This window comes from Coenobita brevimanus, chromosome 46, assembly GCF_032717465.1.
Source record: "Coenobita brevimanus isolate Jiangsu-jjx chromosome 46, ASM3271746v2, whole genome shotgun sequence".
Lineage (NCBI taxonomy): Eukaryota > Metazoa > Arthropoda > Malacostraca > Decapoda > Coenobitidae > Coenobita > Coenobita brevimanus.
Window position 1 is genome coordinate 3,090,514 of NC_136999.1, and position 12,451 is coordinate 3,102,964.

General features: G+C 42.5%; 1 protein-coding gene across 1 annotated transcript in view; it reads left to right on the forward strand.

The window, feature by feature from the left end:
* LOC145398616 (uncharacterized) overlaps positions 1–11,944 on the forward strand; it is a 41,448-nt gene extending 29,504 nt beyond the window's left edge. The window contains exons 4-5 of the mRNA XM_080271428.1: positions 8,673–8,792; positions 11,675–11,944. Of these exons, the coding sequence (XP_080127554.1) occupies positions 8,673–8,792; positions 11,675–11,941 (387 nt within the window). The 3' untranslated portion in view covers positions 11,942–11,944. The remainder of the gene's footprint in view (positions 1–8,672; positions 8,793–11,674) is intronic.
* The last annotated feature ends 507 nt before the right edge of the window (positions 11,945–12,451 follow it).

Genomic DNA, 12,451 nt, shown 5'->3' on the forward strand with positions numbered 1-12,451 from the left:
CACACACACACACACACACACACACACACACACACACACACACACACACACACACACAGCGAGAGCCGAACAATAACGCGGAACCGAAATGTTTTACCAGCACACAGGAGCGCCCAGCCGAATGTGTTTTGTATTCCCCACCCTTCCCTTTGATAGATTTGGATTCCCTCCCCTGATTAGTTTTGAATTCCTTTCCTGTAGTGGTTTGTATTCATTTATTTTGGTATTCCTCGTGTTTTTTCCTTCCCTTGGTTTTGAATTCCTCTTTGGTGTATTGGATTCCCACCTCTTACTGTAATGGGTTTGGATTCCCTCCCCTGATTTTTTTTTTGTATTTCTCACCTTGAATGGTTTCTACGCATTTCTCTGATTCTATTGTATTCCTCTTGAGTGATATTTTGTATTCCTCACCTGCTCCTTTAAGGGATTTGGATTCTTTCCCCTGATTCTGGATTCCTTTTCTGTAGTAATTTGTATTCCTTTCCTTGTTTTAGTTGGATTAATCTTCTTCGAGGTTTTGTACTCCTGTATCGACCTTGTAATGAGTTTGGATTCCTCACCCTTTTTTGTACTTTTCAGCCAGTTTTGTATTCCTCTCATATTTGTATTTATTTCGATTTTTATCCTCATGTTTGGATTCATTTCCTATATGTATTCATGCCCCATATATTGCATTATTTCCTTCACCCTCCTAATTGTACTCCTTCCTTACTATTTTGAATTCCTCTACTTGTACCCCTCCCTTGCTGTTTTGAATTCCTCTAATTGCACTCCTCCCTTGCTGTTTTGAATTCTCCTAATTATACTCCTCCCTTGCGCTTTTGAATTCCTTTAATAATACTTCTCCCTTGCTGTTTTGAATTCCTCTGATTGTACTCCTCCCTTGCTGTTTAGAATTCCTCTGATTGTACTCCTCTCTTGCTGTTTTGAATTCCTCTAATTGTACTCCTCCCTTGTAGTTTTGAATTCCTCCCATTTTGTATTCCTCCATAATGAGCTGTTTCTGGGAACGGCTTATGGAGATTAGTTTTGTGGTGCAGCAAAAAAAGAAAAAAAATGTTGATAATTTTGGTTTTTAGGGTTGAATGAGGATGAGATAGATAGACAGATAGATAGATAGATAGACCCATAGATAGATAGATAGGTATGTAGGTGATTAGGTAGGTAGTCAGGGAGAGAGAGGGCGGGGAGCAAGGTAGAGAAGACTGGTTTGATTGATGAGACTAATGAGCAGGTAGATGGATAACTAAAGAGAGAAAGAGAGTGTTTGCGTGCGTGCGTGCGCGTGTGTGTAGACAGCCACCTCAGACCCGGATGTCGAGAATTTTGTGGTTACATCACTCTTACTCACTCACTCACCCTCGCTGACTCACCTTTCCTGCTCGCTCATCATTCACGCTCACGACCCTCTCCTGCGCACTCTCCACACGGTGACTTACCATAATTGACTCTTTAATACTGAGTCATTTTTCACTCCCACACTCTCTCGCTCACTCACTCACTCTCGCTGACTCACCTTTCCTCCTCGCTCATCATTCACGCTTACGATCCTTTCCTGTTCACACTCCACACGGTGACTTACCATAATCGACTCTTTAATACCGAGTCATTTTTCACGCCATCCCTCACTCGTTGACTCGCCGCTCTTCCTCACTCGTCATTCACGCCCTTTCGCTTGTAATATTCATACACGGTGACTCATGATCCAAGTATTGACGTGGAATCATTTTACTGGATAGGAACCTGCATCTTGTCGCGCAATGCATTATGTGTGGAGGTAAGCAACTGCGACGTCCACCCAGAAGCCAAACCTACTTCTATTTCACCTGAACCTCGCCGTGGGAAGGACTCAGGTGAAGCGCTGTCTGCTACAAGGGAGCATCGGTTCCCTACACAGTTTAAACACCGTTCTCTATCTTTCGTTCAATACCACGGAATTAACAACGATAATAACATCAACAGCATCACCTTCATCAGCATCAACAACATCATCATCATCATCATCATCATCATCATCATCATCATCATCATCAGCTGTACACGCTCTGGAGATCACTGAACGAAGGTTTTTTTTTTATTTTATTTTATTTTTGTTTTTGACGTTTCAAGGCCGTGGGGCAAACCTGGAACAATTTTTTTTTTTTTTTTACTTCTGTCGTGTCCTCATGCGGATTTATTTTCCAAATTATGCCTCTCTTGTATTTATTTGGTGCAAGTTACGTCGATAATAAAACTGGTGATTTTTATGCAAGAGAATGTTGTGGTGTAGAATGCAAAATAAATCGCCAAGGAAAGGGTGAAGCCTCCTTGACGTTCTTTGTGGTCATTCTCTCTCTCTCTCTCTCTCTCTCTCTCTTACACACACACACACACACACACACACACATCGTACCAATATTCCTCGCGTGTTCAGCTTCAGTAGCTTCAGTCCTTCATTCCACTTCAGTGCATCTTTTTCACAGCTTCAGCATGCACTCCTATGTCTATCTGTCTGTCTGTCTATCTGTATCTATCCACCTTCGTATCTAAGTTTCTATCAACATATCAGTTTATTTGTCTGTCCATTTGTTTTTATCTATAGTCTGTGTCTGTCAGTCTGTCAGTCTGTCTGTCTTTCTGCCTGCCTGTTTCTGAACCCTTTGTCTGTCTTTCTAACCAGCTATCTATCTATCTATCTGTCTACTTCCTGATGCCGCGGTAATTAATAGAACTCCATGCATTTCATTCCCTCTATTGATTTGCAGTCCTTCATGCCGGACCAGCCCTCCTCTTTATATCATTTCCTTTCAAAACCATCGTTCTCCTTTCTGTTTATCTATCTGTTTATCTATCTATTATCAGTCGTTGTCGATCTGTCTGTCTTTCTGTTCAACTTTGTATTTGTCTCTCTGTGTCTGTCTGTCTATATCAGTTTGTCTACCTGTCTGTTTGTCTGTCTACCTATCAGTCTATTTAGCTGTCTGTATCTGTCTGCCTGTCTGTCTATGTCTGTCTGCTCATTTGTTTATTTATCTATATATATTTTTCAACCTATCTATCTACCATCTGTTTAACTGTCTATCTGTCTATCTATCTATCTGTCTGTCTGTCTACCTATCTATCTACTCCCCAGTGCCGTAATTGATACCCCTCCACACATCCTTTTCACCCTATTCAACTGCAGTCCTTCACTAAAACCCAACCTCAAATCCTTTCATAATCAGCACTCACCTCTCTCTCTCTCTCTCTCTCTCTATCTATCTATCTATCTATCTATCTCTATCTATCTATCTCTATCTATCTATCTCTATCAATCTCTGTCTATCTGTCTGTCGATCGGTCTATCTGTCTGTTCCCTAATGATTTTCTGGCAACTTCATCCAAACTCAATTGCCTTCCTTCATTGGATTTTCTCTTATAACCAGCATTTACTCATTTGTCTCTCTGTCATGGCTATCTATCTATCTATCTATCTATCTGACTGTTTTCTTGTTTGTCTGTCTGTTCATATGTCTGTCTGTGTCGGTCTGTCTCTCTCACTGTCTATCTATCTATCTATCTGTGTTATCAGTTTATATATCTATCAATGTCCCCCTATCTACCTACCTATCAAACTGTCAGTCAGTCAGTCAATATATCAGTCACTTTTTTCATCTATCTATTTATCCATCTATCTATCTACCTACTGTATCTATCCTCCAGTTATCTATCTATTCACTGTATCTATCTTCATTCCACACAGCCTCACCATGACAAAATTCCTTCATCCCATCCCAATTGATTTTCCTTCATTCCTTTCAGTATAGTGTCGTCATTATTATTTTTCCTGTTTTTGTTTTATACTTGTCTGTCTTCCTACCTGCTTGCCTGTCTATCTGGCTGTCTGTCTTTCTATCTGTCTATCTATTATCCTGTGTGTTTTGTTGTGTCTGTCGATTTCTAACTACTTCTCAGTCCCTCCATCTGTCATCTGTCTGTGTGTCTATATCTGTGTCTGTCTGTCTGTCTCTGTCTCTGTCTGTCTGTCTGTCTGTCTGTCTGTCTCTCTCTCTCTCTCTCTCTCTCTGTCTGTCCATCCATCTATCCATCTATCTGTGTGTCTGACTTTATTTGTCTGGGGTAATTACCCATCTAAATACATACTTATATACTTATATTTACCTCCCGCACCGAAGTTGGAAGTGATTATGTATTCACCTGTGTCTGTTTGTATACATATCTAAAAAATAAAAATAAAAGTCATCAGATATCACTGCAGTGGGTAAAGGACGAGTTGATTAGATATTAGGAAGGATCCGGGTACAAATAATTATAAATTCTATTGGCGTTGCCGGAGGTATGCGCTCTCCAAAATTGTGTAACGTGGCAGACTAAGACCGTAGAATTAACTGACCATGTGGGACCGTAAAATTAGTCGTCTGATAGGAAAGAGGAATTCAGCTGTTAATCTTAAATATTATTGGCAGTGGCGGGGGTATGCGCTCTCTCACCACTTTCAGGTTATTTATATATTTAATGTATATATGTCATCACCTTATTTCCCACTAAAGCATGCGATGGTGGAAAGATGATGATGATGATAATGAAAATGATGATGATGATGATAATGAAAATGATGATGATGATGCTGCCTCCAACAGTCAGTGAACGATTGTGGTGAAGGCCATGGAAAGTTACACAGAGCTGGACGTGTTGCAGCAAAAAATAGATTAAATTTGGAAAAAATGCTGAGAAAACGGTAAAAAAAATAAATAAATAAAAAATAAAGGGAAAAGGTAATACATAATTTTAATGGCACAGAATATAATAGTTCAGGTATTCTGAGGAGTAAGAACACACACACACACACACACACACACACACACACACACACACCTAGCCGTATAAAAAAAATATATATATATAGCATCAGAGTAGGGCAGGGGTAAAAATCATGCAGTAAAAAAAAATGGAAAGTGAAAATCATCCCCCTTCCCTCGCAAATAAAAAAGAAAAGAAAAATGACTGTGATAAAATTTTCGTATCAACAGTAGCGTCCTTCGCTCATGTTAGTTTCCCCTTCCAGCTGACAAATTACAGCCTTAAAGAAAATGGGAGTTGAATTATACACTTCCGCATATATATTTGTTGCGACCTTGACAGGCTTGCTTTATGAGAGAGAGAGGGAGAGGGAGAGAGAATTCTGTGTTTCAGAAAAAAAACCTACAGTAAGGCGCTAATCGAAAAGTGTGAAGGAAAAACATGATGCATTCGTGTTACATACATAAATCAAGGCGTTACTGAGAACCTCCGTAACGTCACAAAAGTAGGTAGGTAATGGGACAGTGTTACGAAAAGTTGTGACGTAACAGCGTAACGTTTTTTTAAAGTTAAATACATTACTCGGGATCTTTATCTATATCTATCTTTCTATATCTATCAGTTTATGTCTGTCTATAAAGTGGGATTGTTACGGGAAACTATGATGCGGTGGTGTGACGTGTATTTGTTACGTTACGAGGCGTCACAAAAAAATTCCGTCACATCACAGAAAAAAAAATATTTAATCGGACAGTGTTACGGGAAAAAATGTAACGTAACAGTGACGCTCGTTTGTACAGAAAAATGTGACGCAACAGTAAGCCGTCACGCAGATCACATAAAATTGAAAAACAAGTATACTTTCTGTGTGTGTCTCCATGGTATCGCCGACCATGCATGTAGATACGGGAAGATTGTGTGTGTGTGGATGGTTAGGGAGGGGGTAAAGGTGGAATATGCTGTTGGATGTAGTGTAGGAAAATCATCTCAGTTATTATTATTATTATTATTATTATTATTATCATCATCATTATTATCATTTTTATCTTAATTGTTACCATCATCATCCTGCTCTTCCTCGTCTGCCTCCTTTTCATCATCATCATCATCATCATCATTATCACCTCTGGGGGGGGGGAGATTGGCGTAAGGGTTGTCAATAATTACCCTGTCTATCCAGTAACTTCATTTTCCTCTTTTTCTCATTTTCCTCTTTTTTTTCATTTTCTCTTTTTCTCATTATTCTCTTTTTCTCTTTTTATCTCTTTTTCTCATTTTCTCTTTTTCTCATTATTCTCTTTTTCTCTTTTTATCTCTTTTTCTCATTTTCTCTTTTTCTCATTATTCTCTTTTTCTCTTTTTATCTCTTTCTCATTTTCTCTTTTTCTCATTATTCTCTTTTTATCTCTTTTTCTCATTTTCTCTTTTTCTCATTATTCTCTTTTTCTCTTTTTATCTCTCTCATTTTCCTCTTTTTTTCATTTTCTCTTTCTCATTATTCTCTTTTTCTCTTTTTATCTCTTTTTCTCATTTTTCTCTTTTTCCCAGCATCTTCAGACGATTTTCCTCATAAGGGAGATTTTTGGAACTGAAGGGATTGGATATTGTCGTCCCTAACCCCATTACCAGCAGCGATCTATCCAAAATAAAATAATATGATCGTTTTAATAGACCCCGTATATAGAGTTCTCCCGTCTTGTGTGTTGAGGGGACGGCCCTGTCAGCTGGTGTGGTAAGAGAAGAGATTTTGGCTTCCTGGTGATATTACTGACCATCCACACATTTAGTAGATGTAAAAAAAAAAAAAAAAAAAAAAAAGATTAGAGGAAGTAAAATTTGATACTCGTATTCTCGTTTTTGTACACGGAAGCTCCCTAACACCTTCTCCTCAGCGATTTTTTTTTTTTTTTTTTTTTTTTTTTTATGTGACTGACTCTGGGCATAGGCTACACAGCCTGCTTTCAAGGCCCAGTAGTCCTCCTACGTACCGCACACCTCTACATGTCACCACTTCGGCGCTAACACCCACCGTCCATATTGAATACATGCTAGGGCTGTCTCATACAGGACTGGTGTATTGGTATTAGCGGGGGTATTTTTACGACATGTCGGCGGGCCTTCTGGTAGATCAGTAAAGTTTGATTTTATGACTTTCAAATCCTTAAACTGTTCCCTGCCTCAGCGGGATTTGAACCCGGGTCCGTCAGGACTGCAGGCCAACTCTCTACCGATTGAGCCACCGCTTATTACACCTTACTGCCATCTTCTGTTTATGTAAATTCTTCTAGTATCGCACTTAACATACATAACGTGCAAGAGGATATTAACTAGTCATATCTTAAAATAAATCGCTAATGGAGAGGTGTTAGGGATCTCTACCGACGACATTATGGGCCAGAGAATTGGTTGGCGCAATATTTAAACTACCCTGAATAAAATAAAAGCACGTCCTGGTGGTGAAGGGGTTGCATATCAGCGTCATTCCGTCTGCTTTCCCGGATGTTACTGACCTTGAGACACAGACCAGCAAAAAATAAAGACCAAAATAAAGAGATTAAAAGAACTGGTGTTTTCCCGCCTCACCTCTGCCTCACCTCCGCCTCACCTCTGCCTCGCCACTGCCCCGTCTCTGCTTCGCCTCTGCCTCAGCCCAACCTCTCCCTCGCCTCTGTTCAAGCCTACCTTCCTCCCATCTGCCTTACATCTGTCTCGCTTCTGCCTCACCTCCCTCATCCCTCCTTCTGCCTTACTTCTGCCCCAACATTGCCTCTGCCTTACCTCTGTCTCGCCTCCACTTCAACCCTGTCTCTGCCTTACTTCTGCCTTCATACTGCCTCACCCCTGCTGCCTCACCATTGCCACATTCATTACCACATACCCCATATCCTACCTTTCCTGACAGTGCCCATATCTTTTGGAGAGAGAGAGAGAGAGAGAGAGAGAGAGAGAGAGAGAGAATAAAGGGAAATGAAAGCTAAAGTAAAACATTAATATATATTGAAACACACACACACACACACACACACACACACACACACACACACACACACACACACACACACACACACAGGGGGGGGGTAAGCTCCATCAACTCTACCCCCTCCTAGCCAACTAAGCTCTTAAATTTAGCCTCCATGTTCAGGGTACGTAAGGCACATTTTGGGTTGCAGTATCATAGTCGCCTGGTGGTTTAGTGGTGGCGGCGCTCTTGGCACGTTCAGAGGTGATTTAGTCTGTATGTATGTGTAACTGTTTCTGCATCTATCTTTTTATATGTTTGTTTCTGTATCTTTCTGTCTGTCTGTCTGCCTGTCTATCTTTTTTTGCGTATCTGTATTTGTTTATCGATCTATCTGTCTCTCTGTATATCTGTCCCTTTACCTGTCTATCTGTTTGTCTGTCTGTCTGTCTAATCTTTCTGTCTTTCTCCATCTATATCTGATCTATCCATCTCTACATCTACCTGTCCGTCTTTATCTATCTGTCTTTATCTGTTCGCCTGTCTATCTATCTATCTGTCTTCCTCTGTCTGTATCCATCCATCCATCCATCTTTCCATCCATCCATCCATTCATTCATCCATCCATCCATCCATCCATCCATATATCCATTCATTCATCCATCCATCCATCCATCCATATATCCATCCATCCATATATCCATCCATCCATCCATCCATCCATCTCCATCTATCCACCTTCCCAGCCTAACACATCCACTCGCCCCCACACCGTCAGAACTACATCAAGCGGCGCCCATGTATCTCTCTCTCTCTATCCATCTCCATCTGTCAGTTCGTCCTTCTATATCTATCTGCCTATCCATCTACTTGTTTATCTGCCTGCCTGCCTCTGCCTGTGCCTGCCTAACCCCTCCTCTTTTCCCCCCCACAGGTGCGCCAGAACTACATCAAGCGGCGCCTCATGACCACATACAAGGCGCTGCAAAGGTTCTCCCAGTCAGAGGTGGAGCTGGACACGGGCACTGGCGCAGGTGGAGCAGGTGGAGTGAAGGTGGGTGGGTGTGGAAGGCCGTATGGAAGGGTGGAGGGATGTGGAAGGGTGTATGGAAGGGTGGAGGGATGTGGAAGGGCGTATGAAAGGGTGGAGGAAACTGGAAAGGCGTATGGAAGGATGGAGGGATGTGGAAGGGCTTATGAAAGGGTGGAGGAATGTGGAAGGGCTTATGGAAGACTGGAAGGATGTGGAAGGGTGGAGGGATGTTGGAAGGATGTGGAATGGGTGTGGATGTATGTGGATGGGTGTGGAGTGGGTATGGAGGAATGATGATTGATGTGGAGGATGTAAATGATTGTAGGATGGATGTGGAAGAGAGTGGGAAGGATGTGGAGGGATGCGGATGAGTGTGGAAGGGGTGTGGAGGGATGCAGAAGAGCTCATGGAAGGTTGGAGGGATGTGGAAAGGATGTAGTGGGGTATGGAAGATTGTGGAATGGTTTTGCAGGGATATGGATGAGTTTGAGAGGATGTGGAAGGGTGGGAAATGATGTGGGAGAGTGTGGAGAGAATGTGGAAGGATGTGAGAGTGTGGGGAGGGTGAAAAAGACCGTATGGAAGAGCGGAAGAATGTGGAAAAGATGTGGAGGGATGTGGAGAGGGAAGGAAGGGACATGGAGAACTGTGTGGGTTGGTGGAGACTGACAGTGGAATGGGAAGAAGTGGATCTGAAATTAAGGTGGATGTGGAAGGAGAGTTGTGTGGAAGAGGTGTTTGTTTGTGTGTGTGTGTGTGTGTGTGTGTGTGTGTGTGTGTGTGTGTACAGAGAAAAGATAAAGTGTGGCGAGAGAAAGGATATATAGGAAAGAAAGAATAAAAGGAGATAAATATGAAGGAAGGAAGGAGAGAGAGAGAGAGAGAGAGAGAGATGAAACGTGGAAGAGGAAGAAATGAAAAATAGCGCAATAAATGATGAAGAATGGGAGCAAGAAAAGAGCTAGTCTCTCTCTCTCTCTCTCCCTCTCCCTTTGTCCTTTATCACATTGGTTAGCTGAACTCTCTCTCTCTCTCTCTCTCTCTCTTATCCTTTTCCAATCTCCACTTGCCCTTTCCCGTGAGAGAGAGAGAGAGAGAGAGAAGAGAGAGAGAGAGAGAGAGAATCCTCCCTTCTTCCCACCTCCTAGTCCTTACCTTCACCTCTCTTCTCCCCTCCCCTTTCCTCCTTACCACCTCTCTCTCTCTTCTTTTCCCCCTTCCTCTCTCACTTTCCTCACAAATCGCAATTCTCTCTCTCTCTCTCTCTCTCCTTTATCCACTATCTCCCCTCCCCCCTCCCTATTCACTCCCCATCTCTTCTGTCTTTCCCCTCCCCTCAAGCCCCTTCCCCTCTCTCCCTCCTAACTCTTTCTCTTCACTTCCCCTCTTCCCTCCCTCTTCTCTCCCCCTCTTCTCTTCCCCTCTTCCCTCCCTCTTCTCTCCCCCTCTTCTCTTCCCCTCTTCCCTCCCTCTTCTCTCCCCCTCTTCTCTTCCCCTCTTCTCTCTCTTGCTCCCTTTTCCTCACAGATCCACTCAAATTGTAATTCTCTTTCTCCCCCACCCTCTACCCACTGCCTCCCTCCCTTCCCTTTCCCTCCCCTCTCCCTCACCTGTTTCATCTTCCCCGCCTTTCCCCTCATCTTTTCCCTCCCTTCCCTCCCCCATCACCCTTTGTTCTCACCAACTACAGTTCTTTCTCTTTCCTCCCCTCCTCCCCTTGCCTCCCCTCCCCTCCCTTCACATATCACAATTTTCCATCTTGATTTTCCTATATTTCTTTGTCGTTATCAAGATTTTGAAGTCAGGGGTTGTGTGTGTGTGTGTGTGTGTGTGTGTGTGTGTGTGTGTGTGTGTGTGTGTGTGTGTGTGTGTGTGTGTGAGAGAGAGAGAGAGAGAGAGAGAGAGAGAGAGAGAGTGAGTGAGGGGGAGGGAGGACCTAGGCAGTTGACAAAGGAAAATGTTGAACGATAATAATAATGTTGAGAGAGAGAGAGAGAGAGAGAGAGAGAGAGAGAGAGTTATCTTCCTTGACGTAATAGTCTGTTTGGTGTTCCTCGTTTTCTTTAATAAAATTTTTTCGTAATGAGAAAAGAAATAGCGTCACTGGTGTTAAAATCTCTCTCTCTCTCTCTCTCTCTCTCTCTCTCTCTCTCTCTCTCTCTCAGGACGATAGGAATCTTTACTGCTTTATTTTGGGAAATGGCAAACTACTTTTTTTAGCTTATGACTGTCCCTTGGTTTATAACACACACACACACACACACACACACACACACACACACACACACAGATCAGGCTTCTTGTTATTGAATCTCCTTATTTAATATTTACCTTACACGTTATATTATCCCTTATTTTATTTTCCTCATTTTTAATTTTTCTTTTCTTTTCCTCATTTTTTCTTTTCCCACATTTTCTTTTCTCATTTTATTGTCCTCATTTTCATTTCATTTTCTTTTCCTCATTGTATTGTCCTCATTGTCTTTCCCTGATTTTATTTTCCTGAAGATGACAATTTTTTTCCTTGAGAATAGCAGCCTCACTTCTTTATTTATTTTTTTTTTTTTAATTTTTTTTTTTTTTTTGGTCACTCTAATTTTTCCTGGTTTTTCCCTCAGAGCTCATTCCCCACCTAAATTTTTCTTTTCTTTTCACGTCTTTTTATTTTCTTCACTTCCTTTTCCTTCTTCGTCACTTCACTTGCTCTCTTTTTGTATGTAGGTCATGTCAGTCACTTTCTCTGTCTCTCTCTCTCTTTTTTTTTATGGATGGCGGTGGTGTGACCCTGATGGTACTTCTGTCTCTCTCTGTCTCTCTCTCTCTCTCCATCTGTCTATCTGTCTCTTTTTGTTTTTCTTTTTTTTTAATGACGCCACTCACCATCCACCCTCACCCTTCCTCAGATCGACGGGGGCGGTGTGACGCTGGTGGTCCCTTCCCGCCAGCCCGCCCCTCAAGACGTCTTCAAGATCATCCGCAAGGAGGTGGAGCTGCCTGCCACCGCACCCCCAGCCAGTAGCCAGGCTCAGAGTAAGAACCTGAGTCTGACCGCGAGGGATGTGGAGAGGGACCGTGGGAGACCTCTGACCAAGTACGAGAGGAACATGATGATCTTTAACTGGCTGCAGACACTAGAGGACACCGCCTACGACACCGGGATTATGTCCTGAAGGAAAAGGAAGAGGGAGTGGGGAGAGATGGAGGAAGGGGAGGAAAGCCTCGAGGAGCGTGGAGGTAATGGAGAGAAAGTGCTGATCTGGGACTCGTCTTCGTGTGATATGATGGACTGAAATAAAGGAGAGAGAGAGAGAGAATCAGGCCGAAAGTGAATAGAAAGAGACAGAAAGAGGGCAAAAGAGGAAAAGAGGGGGTGGGGAGAGATAGAGGAAGGGGAGGAAAGCCTAGAGGAGCGTGGAGGTAACGGGGAGAAAGTGCTAATCTGGGACTCGACTTCGTGTAATATGATGGACTGAAATAAAGGAGAGAGACAGTGAGAGACAGAAACTGGCCGAAAGTGAGTAGAAAAAGACAGAAAGAGGGAAAAAGAGGAAAAGAGAGAGTAGGGAGAGAGAGAGGAAGGGGAGGATAGCTTAGAGGAGCGTGGAGGTAACGGGGAGAAAGTGCTGATCTGGGATTCGTCTTTGTGCGATATGATGGACTGAAATAAAAGAGAGAGACAG